This window comes from Arvicanthis niloticus, chromosome 4, assembly GCF_011762505.2.
Source record: "Arvicanthis niloticus isolate mArvNil1 chromosome 4, mArvNil1.pat.X, whole genome shotgun sequence".
In the NCBI taxonomy this organism is placed as follows: Eukaryota; Metazoa; Chordata; class Mammalia; order Rodentia; family Muridae; genus Arvicanthis; species Arvicanthis niloticus.
The window spans coordinates 86,162,136-86,181,860 of record NC_047661.1 but is presented as its reverse complement, the minus strand read 5'-3'; the positions used below and the strand labels follow the sequence as shown (position 1 = coordinate 86,181,860).

Sequence of the window (19,725 nt, the reverse complement as noted above, 5' to 3'; positions counted from 1 at the left end):
CAATTAAAAAATAGGATCATCTTCATATTGACCATACTAACCCCATAATGTTTTGAACAAGGTGGCTCATAGATGAATGTGATTACTACTTTTAAATGAAGTAATGTCATAATTTACCTTATGATGGTGATAATGAATGATATGAATGATGGCACAGCGTTATTACTAAACATTTACTGTTCTTCTTTGAGGCTTTATGGGGCTCCTAGAAGTGTAACCCAGGCGCAATGGAAGAGCATCTAGGGAATGTAAGAAGCCTTGGCTGTGAAAAAGGGCAAATGGTAGATGGTCCAAAGTCAGCTAATGCTGGCGCTGTTGACAAGAGCTTAGCTTTTGATGCTTCTTCTTTTGCTGCAGTTGGGGGTTGGGGGAGAGGAGCAAATGGAGGGAGAGAAGGGAAAAGGAGCAAGGGACAGGGATGCGACATCTGAAGAACAAAAACAAGTCATTTGGATTTATTACTGCAACAGGATGTTTCCAGGTGTTTTATTGGATTCTGTTTATAACATTTGCAACAAACACTTCAAGCCCAAGGACAAATGGACTTGTGTTGACTGTAAGAAAACATCACACCATCCAAACTCATGGTATTCACTCAACAAAAGGCCTCAAAGTAAGCAGAGAACATGGTATAAGAATTTAAGTTTACATTACAATGTGCTAAGTAGATCTAAACCAATGGCAAAAGAAAATGATTATAAAAATATAAAATGCACATTTTGGTTTTTACATCGTGGTTAGAATCCTGTTGTTATTAAGGATAATTATTACTTTATTTTTTATACAAAATAATACTTGACTTACCTATTTGATAAGGAAAACTGAAGTCAAAGTCAGGAAATATTAAATGCCAGTATAATAAGCAGTATAATAAGTTCCTTTTAAATATTCACAGTAACAATGCATTACAGAGGACAGAACACATCACACACTCTTGCTGAATTACAAGGGAAAGCAGATTAGTGTCTACCTGATGTTTGAGAACAAAAAATGTAGTATCTGACATGGATTAAAACACGAACGTTCTTCATATTCAAACTGAGAAAGTCATTGGGTTGTAATTTAACCTGGGAAAATCCTTAAGTACATCACTAAATATTGAAAAGCTTATCAGGATTTGAACTCTGGCTAATGTTAACAATAGTGCTACCTATGACTTAATCATTCAGTATTTTCATATAGTTACTGGAAATGTAGAGTTAAAAAAATACACTCATTTCCTAGCCCCCTTTTCTGTCTTTCCCCCACTCATATAAAAAAAAGATTGCTGTGGGGGCCAGTTTCCCCCCCTCTGAATCAGAAGGGCTGCAAGCTTTCTAGTTGCTTTAAAAAGACTGTTCAGAAACTAGTTGTTACAACAGGCTTTTTAAAAAGCAAGTGAAAGAGATAGTTGAAGAAACTTTTTTTTTTTTTTGTTTAGCATGATGGCATTAAATGAATATGGGGTGTACAATTTGGGTGTGGGGGACTTAATATGTACCTTTGGGTACTCCATGTAGGTAGATACAGTCTGGAAGTTATCTAAAAAGGTCTAACATAACCCCAATGACTCTTTTCCACTAAAACCTTAAAATTTCAACACATCTGTTAAAGTTTCAGTCTGAAGTACAATGACAGTGACAGGGTACACACGACATGCCAGGGTGACAAGGGTGAAGAGAGTGACATTTAGAGCCACTATGGGCACATGAGTTAAGATAAGTCACTTGATTCCTCAAAACCTTGGTTATTCAATATCTTAACTTTAGATGATATTAGTTATCATGTGAACAGTGTTTTAGAAATTGTATAGAATATGTTGATGATCTTTGCAATGTATAAGTAGTCTATGTAAATAAACACATGTAGACTCCAAGAAATACTACATGCACTGTTTGCTTTCCTTTGTATGTGGTATATATTGTATGGTGTATATATATATATATATATGTGTATATATAATATATAAGCTTTTTAAAAACACAAATGACAGCATTTATGGGGTAGTCCCCAAAGTAGTCTACACAGTTCTCTCACAGTTGAAAAAAGAGGATTTTCTATTTGGTTTATTGTTACACAACTGTATGGCATTTAAAAAACACTTTGACATTTTAAGTAAACTAAATACTTAACCTCCCCCACCCCCACCCCCTAGCATGAAACGATCACACCATAGAAACAATTTACCAGAAGAGAAACACTATGGGTTGTTTAGTGTGGTTAGTTCATAGATGGTCGTCAGATACAGTATTAATGCAGTATGCTGGAATCCACCACTTAGCACATTTTTTAACTTGAAAAAACATTGATGAAACAATTTCTCATGATCACAGACACTATCACATATGCAAGAGACTAAGTTATACCTAAGATGAAAATTCAGATTCACAGAACTAAAATATCAGGTTAAATGCTTTAGCTAATTGCTTCACTAGTCAAAATATACATTTCCTTATTATGACAGAGGCATTTTGAAACTTGGCCCCTTTTCTGAATGGAAGGGATATGAGACTAACTTTCTGGACAAATAATCTCAGTATGACAAAATATTTCTGTGTTATTCAATGGACTGCTACCACTTTAATACTTTTTCTAGTGTCTGAATTCTGGCATTCTTCTATCTCTTCCTATATTAAAACGAGCCACCAAAAATACTTCCATTTTCATGGGTATTGTCACCTGTTATCCTTGTTGTGCAAAACATACAACCCTTCTTTCTCCATTTGTCCACTAATGCCAAACAGAAGTGTTTGGGTTATCCCTGAATTGTTTTCTCACTCCTGAGCAAGACAATTACAATACGGCTCTATCAGGCCTCTTTTGTATTAAAAAATTCACAAAATCTTATGAATATTCTTTTGTATTATGGTTACAGCTTCTGTGACTAAAAGGGCATTAACTTTCAAGTGTGACAGAATTGTACCCTAACAGTCAGCTATAGTTCATTGGTACGCACAATATGATTATTAAATTACAAAAAGTTGTGCAGAGTAACTTGAGAAGACATTTATTTGTTGAAAGAACTCAGCATTAACAGATAAAATGACTAATTTTAATAATTCGTCCATATCGAAATGAAAATGAGGTTGAAGTATTTTAGATCTTGTTGAGGTCAAATATCAGTATTAAAAAAATAAATGTTTGAGTTTGTAATCGATTCAGTTACTTTTGAACTATATGGTACCCTCGTGACTGATGGGCGGATCAACACATATATGTCTGGATGGCTGTATTTTAAGAATCTGAAATGCCACAAAATATTAAAATATGAAAATAAAGATACAGACTATCAAATTCTAATTTAAACTGTTCCCTTTAAAGATTAAGAAATGGGAGTTCTGCGAAGTTAAGGGGACTTTCCCGAGACAAACGGATGATTGGCGGATCCAGTGCTGCCTATGTTCCCATGTGTAAAAAGAATAAAGAGACCATAAGGCAAACACTTCCATTCTCTGGTGTTTCCCACCCTTTCCTACTTTTAGTCTCATGATGTGTAATAAAGTTCTGGAACCATTTCAGCATTTGATGCACACTTTTGCAAATCACCTTAACATCCAATTAATGTCACCAATATCTGCCCCACCTTGTTAGCTATTTAACTAATCCGTTTCCCTTCTGCAGACAGATCCTCAGCTTCGGTTTTTTTTTTTTTTTTTTTTTTTTTTTCCTTCATGATCCTATTAGAGCTGAGTCAAAAATCTTAGAGGAGAAGGAATCCTATTTCCTCTTCTCACAATTTGAAGAATAGTACATATTCATACACTTTCAAGGCTTAAATCTCATTTCAATTTATTCTTTAGAAATGTATCAAAAATTCCTATGTAAGTATTCTTCAAAGCATTTTAAAAGAAATGTGTATAATAGGATTTGGTAACTGGAAAGGGCTTTTGAGTTTGCTGAACCTGGTGCACACACTCTGAAATCCAAGAAACTAAAGCCTAGCAATAGTAATGACTTATCTGGGGTCCTAGAGGTAGGCAGTGGGTAAGAATGCCAGGATCCTGTAACCTAAGTCCATGCTATTTTTTTTTTAATACTCCTTGTGTAAATGTTTTGGTATGTTATGTATCTGATACTGGTCTGTGCTTTTCTTTGGTGTATGTGGGTAAAAGTCCAGGTTTTGTCTTTATTTGAAACTGTAGCCTATAATAATAAAACAGATCTACTATTACATATATGACATTGCTTAAAGTTGTGTCATTGTGTGAAGGTAGTTCTTGCATAACTTTGCAACACCTACTGATCCTTACAAAAAAAAACATCTGAAAGTTTAAGAACCCCTGTTTTTTTCCATCTACCAGGATTGCTTTCTTGCCAACCAGGCTATGACCATTAGTTATGAGGAGTCGGGTGATTGCAAAGGGCTGACTATTCCCCATGCTAGTATCTCTACTACACTGTGAATACTAACAAAAACAAGGTTGTGGTTGTCTCCTCACTTTAAGGGATTAATCACTTAATCTATCTAGATTGGAGGCTCATGCCACTCAAATCAAAGATAGGTGCTATCCAATTATCTTCACTAAAAGTACAGTGATACGGCCTGAAGTTTTGAGCATGAAGAAATCACCAGGAAATTATTAAAAATTATTTTAGACATTGCCTCAAAGAAAGTTACCTGGATTGTATTTCTGCCTATTTGTGAGTTACTGTATGAATGGGTGTTTAGAGTCTTGTAGATAATGAAATTCAACATTGTTTTTTTTTGTAGGTCATTATAAAACTTATAATCCTAGCCTTGAGACTGCCATATTTTTTTATAGTAGTTAAGCTTCTAAAAGTACTCATTACTCTTCATCCACTTATTCAGGAATATTTCAATAATAAACTATGGAAATGAGTAAAGTAGTGTAAATATTAAATGTTCACAGTTTGACTTTCCATAAGGCTTATGAAATAACATACAAATAGCTACCATTCTGCTGAGATGTCACAGTAAATACAATAATGGCACAAAAGTTAAATGTTCCCAAATGGGAAGCCATCTTCATGACTTCCCAAGTCTCTTTTCCAATTAAAAATTTGCCGTTTTTTTTTTTTACATCGAAAAAGAGTTCCATTTCTAAAAGAATATAAAAATAGAAAATGAGTCAAAGAATCTTTTATACATATAATTTTGAAGGAAAAGTTATAAACATCAAATGAGATATTATATATCTTTAAGAATGTACTTTGTCTCACCATACCAAACATCCTGTTAAAATAAAATAGAATTTAATATATAGGAACTGTGTAGATATAACTAAATATTAAAATTTAGGTAACACAGACAACTTAAACATAGAATAAGTACTAATATATTCTTGTAAAATTAAGGTCAACTAAAACCTACCTAAAATCTAATTTGTAAATCTATCATTTTGAATTAAAAAATAAACGAATGTTTCATCAAGCAAGGCACATTTCTTTTAGGCAAGTCTATTTTTAATACCATTCATCTGGGCACAGTGTTGACTTCACTTATTTGTGTGAATGGGCTAATCTACCAATGGAAGCCTTTGGTATAATCACACCCTCACAGATAAAGTTAAATATAATCCAGAACATAGACTATAGAAACATAGTCCACAATTAAATACAGTTTAGTATGTAAATGAAAAAATAATATAACAATTGGCTTGCTAGAAACACACACTAGGCTATCTTTATTTCTGACACTGATTATTGTTTTTGGACGATTTGACACTACCAGAATAGCGATAGGTTGACATGATACCTTAACATTTTTATATTCTTTTAATTTTTAATGTTCCTCTTTATCTTCTGCTCAATTTCATTTGTATCACTCATAACATGAAGAGTACCCTGCATCTTTGAGCTCTTCCCTTCATGTGAAGCATCGGTTGGAGATGTATCTTTGAATGTTAACTGAGCTGGAAGTATGTAACTGCCCTGCACTCTCATCCAAGCAGCCGGAAACTGAGCATCCTCTGGTCAGGGTCACGCTGCAGTCCTTATGTGGGGCTCTTGAGGGACCTGTTGAATAGAGAAGACTCAATAACTTGCAGTCTATTTAGCATTTGAAATTGCAGATGTATATTAATAGAAAAGTTCCATTCACTAATATTTCAAACTACAAGTTCTCTTACTGTTACCTGTCAAGTCAAAGAAATACCATTTAAAAATACTGTAGACTATATTTTGAATGACTTCAAATAGCAAATTGTAAACTTTCAGATTATGCCAGTTATAATTTTTTCCATTAATAATGACCCAGAATCTAGTCTAAGCCAGTATGATAGTGTGCTTTAGAAAAAAAATGATCCTTGTCCTCAAGGCCATCTGACAAGTTTCAAGTGATTGTTAGAAAAATGTATTATCTTCTCAATGGTTTTTGAAGGCTGCTTTGCTGGTTCTATTTCCTACCACGGTAAGCTAAAATGAGAACTCTCTGAACCAAACAGAAGTTCTGTCCTTAGTAAGGTGCTTGTACATGGAAGGAGTACGGCGAGGAGCTGAGAGAGGGAGAAGGAGACACAGAGAAAGGATGGGAAAGAAAAGGAAGGGGGTGAGAATAAAGCTGTGGAGTGAGTGCTGGGTCTAGCTTTTCATTACAGATCTACTTATCCTTAAAATGTGACTATGCACAGTTACGTACCACTTCAAAGAATTAAGACAAAAACTGCATCATCAGGGGTTGTGAAGAACCAAGAAATAAAAGCTACAGGTTTGGTGACTTCCTTCTCCTCCCACTAGAAAAATTCTTAGAAATGCAGATATATATGACAGTATGGTTTTCAGTTTTACCCAGAATCTAGAATGGAGTGTGGTACACAGAAGACATTTTATATGTTACAAGAGTCAGTTCCTACTGCTTTTTGCAGTGTCTGACACACTGTTGGGTACTCACTATATGTATGTTGAGTGAATACACAAAGGACACATTAAAATTCGAGTTATGTCGTCAAAACACCTGCTTAGTCTGTAATACAAAGGAAACTCACAAAGACACAAACAAAGACTGCTAAACCTAGGTTGAATGTGTAAACATTATCTATCAGATTCATAGAGGAGATGGTTTCTCAAATATACCGTTGGCCTTAGCAGATGTCCCTAAACCTTGAGTAGATATACAAAGATGAAGATCTAGAGTTTTACCGTGTTTTTGGTGGGAGAATTGTTCACTCATGAAGCTACAAACTGAAGCCTACTGTGAGCTGGGTAATCTGCAGAAACATTTTTTTCTTGTTGGTACAGATTACACTTGGTCATACTGATCAAAGACATATACTTTCTTTACACTAGTTTTTCTTGAGTAAAAAAGTAGGGGTATATTCAAAATCTGCTTAGTTTTTATTATGAAAATGTGTAAACTCCAATGATCTAATTATTAATTGTCATTAGGAAGAAAATACTAGTAACACGAATGATCCGGCCTCCATTTTAGAACCTAAGTACCTATTTTTTCTTGGTGCTCCTGCAGCCTGTTTGTCTTGCTTGAGATGGTTCTGGTCAGCTCTACTTGCTTTGGTACTGTTACAATCTTCAGTAAAAGTGACTGGGCTTTGGGTTTTAAAACTTACATATCCACTACTTCTTGCAGAGAGAATACCTTGTGTATTGTATGGATACATCACCTGTCAATTAAAAAGTCTATGGCCTATAGCTTAGGCAGGAAATAGGTGGCACAACCAGGAGGCAGAAAGAATTCTGGGATAGAGCCAGGCATGGGAGATCTTCTTGGGAGATGTGATGAGACAGATGCATGGTACCTGAGCACAGCTAACCAGCCACGTGGCAGAATGTAGGTTAAAATATTGGGTTATCTAAGTTATAATCTAGTCAGAGTAAAGCCCATCTACTGGGGCTCCATCTACAAATACCTGGCCGAGGTATCTGTAAATATATTTTGAGCCCGAGTCTTATTCCTGGGAGCATGGGGCTGGTAGGAAGAACCAAGACTTAACTTTTACAACTTCCTGTCAAGGCCTTTAAAATTACTGAATAAGAATAATATAGCATAGAGTCTGAGGGAATGACTCAATTGGTAAAGTATTTGCTGTACAAGCATGAGGACCTATGTTTGATTACCAGGGTCCACTTAAGGCCTGGGTGTGGTGGTTGTGCTTGTAAACCCATCCTGGGGAGGAGGAGACCCTGCCATTGACTGTCTAGCCAGTCTAGTGTGCTTGGTAAGCACTGGGCCAATGAGAGATCCCATCTAACAAAACAAGGTGGATAAGTCCTGAGGAATAACACCCAAGACTGACCTCTAGTCTCTATATGCATGTGCATACATGTGCACGCACACAAACACAAACACATATCCACCAATATGCGAGGGCACACACACACACACACACACACACACACACACACACACACCCACACACACACCACACACACACACACACACACACACACACACACACACACACTCCATACAACAATTTAATAGATTATAAAAGTGGATAATGGAAGACCAACAACAAAGGTGATATCTGGATAATAAGGAGGCTTATTTTAGTGGATAAGAAGTGGGTTGAAAAGAAAAAAATAGTCATTAAGTATCAAAATCATTTATATAAAAAGGTACAGGAGGTATTGTAGAAAATGGTGACCTATAATTAAAGACACCTACTCGAAAGGATGACAAAGATGGTCACAGTTTAATAATCATTCATCTGAAAAGAAGCAACTCATAACTCTATCATGTCCCAAATGAAAGAAACATAGACTCAGCTCACTGAACAATGTGTATTTGATGGCAGGGCCAAAGTCATTCTAAAAAAATGTAGATTTATGAGAACTTTGTGCTCACACTGTGTATTCTGACATCTATTAAAGCACTTAAAATTAGCTACATTTCCAGTAAGTTCTATAGTTCTACCAGCTAAATGATAATGAGTAAGTCCAAAGACCAGAAAATTTTCTTGCTTTATTTTGTACAGTTTTCTGATTGAGGTATTGGAAGTTATGAACTCTTGGCAAGCAACAAAAGGTTTAAGTACAACAGTACTTAAAGTTAGCAATATGAAAGATAGGAACATTGTCAAAAGAACCCTAGAACATCATTGGAAAGTGAGCCCATGAAATCGAACCAACACTACTGAAATATCAGGATTATTTAAGTCCACAACTAATAAGTATCTAAAACTCACAGATCTAAGCCTGTAAGTAAAATACCTAAATTTTACACAGCAAACTGCTCTGCTCAAGTCAGTTACAATGCTTGCAGCTAAAAGATCTATATACACTAGAAATAAAACAATTAAACTACAGTTTTTCCTTGGAAAAATTGTTTGTCTTTAGTTTTCTCTACCCAGTAAATGTGGTAATTTAGAAATCTGAGATATGGCTGCTAGCAAGATGGCTCAGTGGGTAAAGGCATTTGCCACCAAGCATGGTGACATGAGTTTGATTTGTACGACTCATATGGCAGACAAAGAGAACCAGCGTCTTGTGACCTTCACACTTGTATTGTGGGACACACCTACCCACCTATAAATGATACACAATTTAAAAACTTAAAAGCATGAAAAAATAAAAAATTAAAGTATTCATTTCTAATTTATGTTTTCTGTTTTTTAAGAAGATCTAATAATATTTTCAGAACAGAGTATTCTGTCTCATGTAGACTTATTTGATAGGCTGCTAAAAGGAGTTTTCACATTCTACTGGTCTACATATGTAAATTCAAACACATATGTTGATTTTAATTTGATGGCACATTTGGTGAGAAAATGGCACCACCTGGGCATACAGAGGGACCATCCAGGTCATCCACTTGGTCTGGTTTGCTTGGGAAACTAAGAGAACGGAGAAAATTCAAAAGGGGTATAGAGAAATGTTTCTATTCATATAAGGAGAATTCCACTTCCTGCAAAAGAGAATACATCTGAAATCATGGCAGTATCTTTGCTTAATAGAAAGATGAAGTCCTCTGGGGAATCATTTGTTTGTTGGGATTTTCTGTACTACTTGGGCCAATAAGTCTATGCAAACATGTATGAGGAGGAGTAACATTTATAACAAGTATTCTATTAGCTACTATGTAGGAACCATGGTCTCTGGGAAACATTCTAAGCACCCTTGAAGATACCCATAGTCAACTTGTTTATATTATAGGAATTCATCTTTTACAATTGGGTAGAACTTCTTGTAAGAATCTGAAGTATGTTCTATTAAGTGGAAGCCTTCCCTGTGGACAGAACTGCAGGAATTTTATGCATAAGACCCTGGTGAGGAGTCTGAGCCTCATAGCAGTGAAAGATGATGCATGATAAGAAAATCCGTATCTTCTTCCAAAAATACATATTGAGAACAAATGTTACTTCAGGTACCATTCCAGGTCATAATCTCAAGGAAGGAAAGAGAAAATAATTAATAAATCTAATAAATAAAATATATACTATGTTGGAAGGAATATTAAATAACAAACAAAGGACATGTCATGGGACTGCAATGGTAAGTAAACTGCTTAGGCAAAGCCATGACCAGAGGGTAACACATCAAGGTGATGGACTGAGTCACACGGATGCTGCTTGAATGCCCAAGTGTACTGTGGGAGGGAGCAGCCACCACAAAACCTGCAAGGTGGAGATGACTTCTACATTTTAAAAAGAGCAAGAAGAGCACTGTGGATCAAGTGTTAGGGAGGAAAAGCATTAGGTAATTAAGTAGGGCTTCACAGGCACTATAAGGTCTATATGAGAAGACTAATATGAGTTCAGTACCTATCTGGTTTACAGAGTAAGTTCCAGGATAACCATGACTCAAACCAACCGACCAACCAGCCAGCCAAACAAACAAACAACGAAAGTAAAAAACCAAACCAAACCACCTCCCAAGCCCCCCAAAAAACAAATATAAGGAACCTCAAGGAAAGCAAAGAGGTAGGAGCCAGAGGGGTTGAGGACACCAGGAAAACAGGGCTTATAGAGTCAACTAAGTAGGGCTCACAGGTGCTCACAGAGACTGAAGCAGCAATCATGAACCCTGCATGGGTCAGTGCTAGGACCTTCGTATATATGTTGTGGTTGTTTAGCTTGGGGTTTAATGGAACTTCTAACTAAGGGGGCAAGTTGTCCCAGACTCTTTTGCCTGCCCTCTGGACCTTTTTCCTCTTACTGGGTCATCTCATCCAACTTTGATATGAGGGGAGGTGCCTAGTCTTAGTGCATCTTGCTATGCAGTGTCCCCCTGGGAGATCTGCTCTTTTATTTCTTAAGGGAAATGGAAGAACAGTGGATCTGGTGGAGAGAGGAGATGTGAGGGTGGTTGAGAGGACTGGAGGGAGAGGAAGGTGCAGTCAGGATTTATTGTATAAATAAAATGGCCTGGTAGTGGTGGTACAGGCCTTTAATCCCAGCCTTTGGGAGGCAGGCAGATCCTGAGTTCAAGGCCAGCCTGTCAAACAAATAACTGTCTACAGGACAGTTAGGATCACACAAAGAAAATCTGTTTCAAAAAAAACCAAACAACAAATAAAAAATAAAAAAACCAAAGAAGGAAGGTTTACTGAGGGTTCCACACTAAGAACAGAGTCAAGGGAAAGCATAGTTGGGTTGCTAATCAGGACAGTCAATAAAAATCCAGGGAAGGGACAATGATGGGTTTGACAATAACTTTCTTAGTAAAAAGCTTGTGGGGATCTCAACAGAAATTCCCAAGAGTCTTTGTACTGTGACAGTTCCAGCTTAGAAGCTTTTTGGAAAAAGAAATGCTTGCTCTACTTCTGTGAATCTTCCATAAATGAAGGTGAGAACCCACTGTCTGCTTGTGTCTGAACATTCCTTGGATATGATACAACACCATTTGTGGCTTACTCAATTGCTACACTACTAATGAGCAGAACCCTCAATGTTTTTCAGAGCATAGTTCCTGTCCTCTTAAGATTATGATAACAACATGGCACTCAAGGAAATGCTGGAACCTCTTTTCCAGGTCTCCCTTGAAATACATATGATGGCCGATGGTACAAATTCTGAAGTGCAAGGAAAATACATCTGATGGAGATGCATGGAGAGGTAAAGGGAAGAAGGAAGGAAGAAGGGGGGGGGAGCATGAAAACGTTCCTTTGTAAATGTATTTTCTTTGCAGTTTGGAAGACGAAATTAGACCACAGCATCATTGAAAACCAAGACAAACACCTATAAACCTAACAAGTTGAAATCATGAGATTTGAGAATGAGTTCGTGATGAATAATAGTGTTATCAAATCCCATATAACCCTGGCCATTTTCTGGCAGGATGTTAAAATTTTGTTAAATAAGGTTTGGGCTTTGTATAGCTTTCCGTTCTTTTTTTTTTTTTCTTTTTAAAACTCCTTCTGACTTAGCTTTCCTTAAAGACAAATACACTCACAGAAGGTGTATTAAAAAACAAATGACCACACACACACACACACACACACACACACACACACACACACACACACACTTACTTGCCTCAGCAAAACACAGGAAATCCTATAAACCGGTAATTCTCTTTTCCTTAGTAGAAAGGGAGCATTACCAAACAGAAATGAAAAAAAAAAATCCCACCATAAGACTCAATCCCTAAATAGCTTCTTCCAGGTCTAGAACTTCTCACCTCTATCTCAGTGTTTCCATTAGTCTTCAAACTGGGGGGCACATGCTTCTCTGTATTTCTTAGTTGGAGGGGTTATCACTTCTATTCACAGCTGAGAGGTGGAAAGGGCTTGAAACTGCTGCAGAGAATGTTGAAAATTTAAATGTGCAGAAAATATAGTTATGACTCTTATAGAAGCAAGCTCTTTGAATATATTGCTGTACATATGCCATGTACGTCATATGTGCTGCAGTTACATGCTATGTACAAAGCTGTTGCCTGGGTGTGTTCTGTGACAAACATGTAAATAAGTTTTATATAAACCACAACGTTAAATTCCTTTTTCAGTGCGTATTCATCAATCCTGACATTCTGTTTAGAAGCTTAGAAATAACACTTTCTTTTCCATGTAGGCGTTTATGGTTTTTTTTTTTTTTTTTTTTTTTCCATATTTGAATTTGGCATAAGAGGAGTTTAGAACACCATACAAGAAAAAGAAATAGCAAGCGTCAACTTGTATGGTTTTCTCTGGATCCCTGGCTGTGGGGCACAGGCAACCTCCCGAGGGTGCTGGTGAGCTGCATTCCTCCAGCCACATAACTCACGAGGATCTCACTTCAACACGCAAGATGTTCAGCTACGTTCAACAGCCTGTCGCTGGCAAAGCTAGTTGTCACTGGCAAACGTAGATTCATTAGCATGTTATTCTAAGCCCAAGTCACTACCCATTGTCATGTTAGAAAAGATTTAAGATCTTGGTGAAGGGGCCACTTCCAGTACACAAGACAAAAAAGTATGTTTTTGATCTGTCTCTTAATGACAAATGGAGTGACTAGGTGAGCCACTAGTGCCACAAGTTTCAGTGACCTGCAAATTTCCTGCTTTCTCTCCTGTTGTAAGCAATTCTTACTTTCTTGCAGGAGTTAAAATGTTTACATTGATTTCTGGCGTGGTTCCCCAGTAACCTAAGCAAAGTACAGGAAATAAAAAGCATAACAATTTACATAATGCTCTTTATCACATGGCCAATTAAAACACATACAACCAGGAAAGTAATATAAAAACGGAGAAATACCCTCATCCTGGCAGGCATTCCTAATATGACTGATTATGCTTTCTTAGGTTAAATCCACACATTGATTATGTGAGAAATGAATTTTGTTATCAGGAAAGTCAATCTCTGCCTGGTAAATAATTTAGCTTTGATTCTTCTGATTATACACATCTTATTATTAAGAAAGGGTTAATTTTCAGTGTGCTGAAGAGAGTAGGTTTCTACCCATTGGTTAGTAACATGGACTGAAGTTAAAGCATAAGGGATTTATTTTATCTTTCAAGACACCCAATAAAACTAGCATGGTTTTAGATTCATACTGACCTAACTTTTAGTTGCAGCTGGGTGTCTTGATAGCTTGAAGTCATAGGGAATTACTTTAACCTCTGTCACCTTGTCTTCCTCCTTAAAATGAAGTTAATGGCACTTACCTTACAGAACTGTTAAGTGCCCAGGACATTGCTGCTTTTTAATAAATGGTAATTGTGTTATCACAGAAAGGAAATAGGAAAACAGTACTGATGTTCTTGTTCACAAAGCTTTGTATTAATTATACAGGGTTAATAAGTAGTGACCACAAAATAATGTGATCTCTTAATCTGACACATATTATGAACTTATTCAATACAACAAATGTATGGAGTACTATTTATTACTTTTATATACAAAAAAAGAAACTAAGGAACAGAGAAGTTATGTAATGTTCTCAAGGTCATTCAGCAGAAACCGGAGCCAAACCTTGCTATGTGACTGCAGAACAGCTTCTTTCATCCACTTCAGTAAAAGCCTGCAAACACTAACGTAAGTGGCAGCATTCACCTGACACAAGGCATCACTTTCTGTACCTAAAACATCAACTATCCCTAAATCAGAACACAGAATCTATAACCTTTAAGGAGTTTCCAATATGGCGACTGGAAGCAGTTACATCACCTGAAAGCTACGACTCAAAACCTGAGCTATTTCTCTGGTTAAGAAAACCAAAGGTCTCCTTCAAACTCCTCTTATTTAAGAAGTATAAAAAAATATGGTCGAACTTTACTTATTTATTGAATTAATCAAGGTGTCTGCATTTCTAAGTGGGAGTAAAATTGTTACCTTTATGTTAAGGTCTTTTATGAGACTGCTACAATGTGTTTGACATCAAAATGGGTCATGAAAGAAACGTCTCTCTGCCAAGAACATCAACTGTTAGATCAAAATGTAGATCAATGTTCAAAGATCATACAAGCAAAGGAAAGTAGGTAAAAACCCTATTTAGACAAAAAGAACAAACAGCAACCAGGTAGACACAAATTATTGCCTCTATTTTTTTGTATATTCCCTTTATTTTCCTGTTTTAATTTCCATTAATATTTCCCACTCTTTCAGATGCATGCATATGTTAGGTAGGACTATGAGAGATTACCTGAAATGATTTTATGAGCTTTAAAAATGATGTTACTGTCATGTACTCTAGAGGGACAGACTACTTATGTGTCATCAAACCCCAAAAGCAGTTGTGTATAATTCACACAACACACATACAGCAAAAAAACCAACCAAACAAACAAACTATGTTGAACTAAAAAGCTAATCACATTTCAATTTTAAGAATTTGCTTCAAGAATAATACCACTGATACTAAGTAATTATGTAAATTAAACTGGGCTACTAACCTAGCAGTTGTAGGGCTTGCCTTTTATCCATTTTAAAGGGAGAAACAAATTGTTCAGAAGCCAAGAGGGTTGGTCAAAGCAATGGAGTACTTTTTAGTTCAGGTTGGGTGAAAGCTGTTCAGAAGGGAATTTTCTGCACTCCTTTGCTATAAACAATGGAAACCAAATGATAACCAGAAACATGGGGAAAATGGGAAGAATTTCTTAATCTTTCTAGAGGCAACTGGCACGTGATGCAAAACTGTCTGCTTTGCAAATATAAACCTAGTTGTGAACAGAAATGTCCCTGGTTCCCTGCACAATGGACTACTCTTAGGGATCAGACAGCACAGTGCTCACCTGATTCTGTCTGTCTGCTGGCAGCTCTCAGCATGTGGCTGAAATTTGCAGGTGTTCTTTCAAGTCCGATTATTTCCTGATCCTCCTTTTCATTGACTGTAATCCACTCATTAAATTGTGCATCCCCCATATATCTGAGATTGATTTTGCTTTTCCAGTCCTGTGGTGGTGACAGTCCTTTTGTGGGATCTGGATGTTTTTCTTTTTAATTGAGGAAATCTGAAGGTATCTTGTAGTAGACTTCGGGTACACTGACTCTCACTTGCTTATGTACAGACCATGTTCATATTGCTATTTTCTTTCCATCTGTTGGCTTGTCATTCTTTAGTGAAAGAGCTGTACAGAAGCATCTTTAAAAATTGTTACCAAACGACTAACATTTAATTCAGATCATGCCTTTACGTGTAACATTCCAAAGATGACATTTTCCTTTTTGATCCAGTCATTATGGAATAACATCAGTGATTTGTATAAAATGTAAAAAAGCATTTTTGTGATTAATTTCACCTCTATATAGTCTTACACTTAATTTGTGCGGTTTATTTAAATAGTGTTTTTTTCTTATGAAATCATGTAAGTAGGAACCATCTGGAAAGGTTACTGTAGAAACGGCAGGGCCTGGGGTGGGGGTGGGGCTAGAGAGCAAAAGATGCCATGACAACCTTTTTCGGGTTTCCCAGGAAACACGGGTTGCTATGGGAACTGCATCAGTCAGGTCCGAATTAGTAACTTCCGCTGGAAGGGGTGTCTGCCACTTTAATCTTCCTGTGATACTGCAGAAGCTTATCTCTCAGATGCAACAGGAATTTCTGTTGTTTCTCCCGGCAGCACTGAAAATGAGTTTCCAGGCTTTCGTAGATATTGGCTGGGGCATGCACTCACAACTCCATTGGGATCTGTGTTTAATGTTTTCAAAATGCTTTGTAACTTCGAAGAGTTAATAGTCAGATCAGAACACCTGGGCCAATTCCCTTTTGGTTCCAAGTTATTGTGAAGCTGAAATTCTTAGAGGAGAGATTCAAACTGAAAGACCAGTCAAAAACAAAATAAATTTATAGTGGGCTTACATGTCAACGCTCTCGTTAGACTTTCCACCCACATATCCAGGTTAGGTCGTTACACTAACTAGTCAGGAAACAATATTGAAAAGTCCACCAAACAGGAGCTTCATTTAAGTTCCGCCTCCTTTACTTAGTAAAGAAACAACTCTCTTTTGATTTTGAGGTTAAACAGTTACTCTGACTCCAGTTTCATTTCCTCTCAGGATGTAGCTTTAGAGCTTGCACAAGAAACCAAGCTTAAGTTTGTTGGTCAAAAAATTAAGAGACAAGGAGAGAGAAAAAAAGAGCTGAGAGAATGCAGCCCACGTGCAAAAACAGGCACCTGTTTCAGTATGAAGCAATGGGGACAGGGAGAGTGAAGTGTGCTTTTCCACTTCTTCATGTACCTTCGTTGATGAATGGTCTGGAAATGTATAAATCAAGGGCATACACAGACCAAGGGGGTATGGTCCACACAATACTGGGCACAGGATGGCAATCGTATCATATATTAGACATCAGTGAATATCTTTTTGATGTTGACACAGGAGTTGGGATTATTGTTCGTGGTGCAAGTGGCAGTAGAGTTGCCCGTTTTGAAGGGGGTCTGCGGGAAGGCGCTATGGTTTATACCCCCCTCTTCGATCACCATATACTCCGACTTACTCAGAGTGGAGTTACTCCGGGCTTTTCGGAGCTCCTCGGCCGAAGAGGAGAGGTGCTGACAACTTCCCACGTGCATGTACTGGGCTTGCTCTTCCCCTTCTGTCTCCCGGTGGTAGAAGTAGTTGAAGTTGGAAACAATCACAGGAACCGGCAATGCAATGGTCAAGACACCTGCGATGGCACAAAGCGAGCCCACAATCTTGCCTCCTATGGTCACTGGGTGCATATCACCATAACCGACAGTTGTCATGGTTACCACTGCCCACCAGAAGGCATCAGGGATACTGTTAAAACCCGAAGAAGGGTCATCTGCCTCAGCAAAGTAGACGGCACTGGAGAAAAGGATGACTCCAATGAAGAGGAAGAAGATGAGCAGCCCCAGTTCCCGCATGGAAGCCTTCAGTGTCTGCCCCAGGATCTGCAGCCCCTTAGAATGGCGGGAGAGCTTGAAGATGCGGAAGACCCTTACTAGGCGGATGACTCTTAGGATGGCCAGGGACATGGCCTGCTGCCCATTACCCTGACGCTCAGCTAGTTCAGTGCCCAGAGTGATAAAATAAGGGATGATGGCCACAATGTCTATTAGGTTCATGATGTTTCTGGAGAAGGTGGCTTTACTGGGGCAAGCAAAGAACCGCACCAGCAGCTCAAAGGAGAACCAGATGATGCACAGGGTCTCCACCACGAAGAAGGGGTCTGAGAAGCTGGAGGCTCCAGAGGGGGCCCCCGACGTGCTGTTGTTGGCAGCCTCAAACACGTCCTGCGACGGGGAGGCGGGATAGTCTTTCTCATCGCGAAACTCGGGTAGCGTCTCCAAGCAGAAGATGACAATGGAGATAAGAATGACCAGCACTGACACGATGGCAATGCCCCGGGCCGGCCCTGAGCTCTCGGGGTATTCAAAGAGCAGCCACACCTGGCGCTGGAAGTCACGGCGGGGCAGGGGTCGCTCTTCCTCCCGCAGGAAACCCTCATCCTCACGGAACTTTTCCATGGCCTCCTCACCCAGCTGGTAGAAGCGGATCTCCTCGGAGAAGATGTCGATGGGCACGTTGACAGGCCGGCGAATGCGGCCCCCGGACTGGTAGTAGTAGAGGATGGCGTCGAAGCTGGGTCGGTTGCGGTCGAAGAAGTACTCATTGCGGAGAGGGTCGAAGTACCGCATGCGCCGCTTGGGGTCGCCCAGCAGAGTCTCGGGGAACTGGCAGAGGGTCTTGAGCTGCGTTTCGAAGCGCAGCCCGGAGATGTTGATGACCACACGCTCCCCGCAGCAATCCTGCTCGCCCGCTGCGGGCAGCGCGGGCGGCAGTGGCTCGTAGCGGTCGCAGCCTCCGCCACCGCCACCGCCACAGCCTCCCTGAGGCGGGTCCCCGCCGCCGCCTCCCGCCACCTCTGGCTCCAGCAGGTGGTCCCCGGGCACCACGGTCATGTCTGGCGGCAGCTCGGCGTGGCCGGGGCTCTGCAGGATGCGCGCGCCGCCACCCGCGGGGTCCAGCGCAGGGTGGGCGCGGTGGCGGGTGGAGGGCTGCGGCGGTCGAGCGCAGGAGGCGGCGGTGCTCTCCTTCCCTGCTGACGGCGGCCGGCCCCGAGTCGCTCCTCCTGGAGCTCCCCGCCCCACCGCCGCCTCTGCCCCACGAGCCCGGCCCCGCCGCCTGTTGCTGCGGCTGCCGCGAGGCTCTGTCTGGGGCTGGCGCGGCCCGCGGGGCTGCACGGTCCAGACGCCTCCTCCTCCCTCCTCCGCACCCCTCCCCGCGGGGCGCGCGCCCGCCTCTCTGCCGCCGCCCCCGGGTTTCCCGCCCACCGCGCGCGCGCGCGTTCTGCTTCCCGCTTGCCACCCTTGTTCCTCGCCCTTCTTTGTCACTGGATCGCCTCCAACTTGCACCCCACTCCCCAGACCCCGCGGAACCCCTAACCAGCCACACTGGCCTTGGAGGAACCCGGTCGCCTGACCTCGTTCCTGGGCTCGCTCCTGGTCAGCGCGCGTTCCCTTGCCGCGCGTGGTCGAGTCCTTATCTCAGGGCTGTTAGAGCCGCGCAAGGACCACACCTCAGCCCTCGAAAGCAGGCCTCCTGGCCATTAACACTTTGCCTGGGCTGCTAGTGCAGGATAGTCTGGGGCCAGCATCCCAATTTTGGGGGGTTGAAGAATGCTAAAACCTGGGTGTAGGTGCTGTAAACGCTATGTTTGGACAGGAAGCACAACTGAGTTAATGGGTAACATAGGGTCTGGAGGCTTCCCAGCAGTCTAAAAGGAGGGACCTTAAAGGCATTCAGAGACCTCACTTTTATAATGGCTAGCTCAGTGTAGGCAGAATCAGGACCAAGTTTCTGGTTGGGATTAGTGAGGGCAGTGAAAAATTAGAGGGGAAATGGTAAAGAAAATTCACCACACCTTACTGTGTGGTGAACGGGCCTGATACCTAGAGTTTACTTAACACAATGATACCTGCCTTTGTGATAGGGAATTTGAGAAAGTG

General features: G+C 39.9%; 1 protein-coding gene across 3 annotated transcripts; it reads right to left on the bottom strand.

Moving 5' to 3' along the window:
• Nucleotides 1-482: 482 nt before the first annotated feature.
• Nucleotides 483-18,940, bottom strand: Kcna3 (potassium voltage-gated channel subfamily A member 3). 3 transcript variants are annotated; one of them, XM_076933093.1, is made up of 3 exons: nt 15,544-18,940; nt 12,514-12,631; nt 483-5,955 (listed from the first exon to the last, which is right to left on the bottom strand). In XM_076933093.1, the coding sequence occupies exon 1, from the start codon at nt 18,676-18,678 to the stop codon at nt 17,095-17,097; it is 1,584 nt and encodes a 527-aa protein (XP_076789208.1). In that variant the 5' UTR covers nt 18,679-18,940; the 3' UTR covers nt 483-5,955; nt 12,514-12,631; nt 15,544-17,094. The 3 variants fall into 3 exon arrangements, with proteins under 3 accessions (XP_076789208.1, XP_076789207.1, XP_034356626.1); XM_076933092.1 differs by having other exon boundaries at nt 12,514-12,628; nt 15,544-18,816; XM_034500735.2 differs by lacking the exon at nt 12,514-12,631 and having other exon boundaries at nt 15,544-18,816.
• Nucleotides 18,941-19,725: the final 785 nt, after the last annotated feature.

Coding starts and splice junctions, on each gene's coding strand:
- Kcna3 (XM_076933093.1), bottom strand. CDS start 18,678: ATGACCGTGGTGCCCGGGGACCACCTGCTGGAGCCAGAGGTGGCGGGA.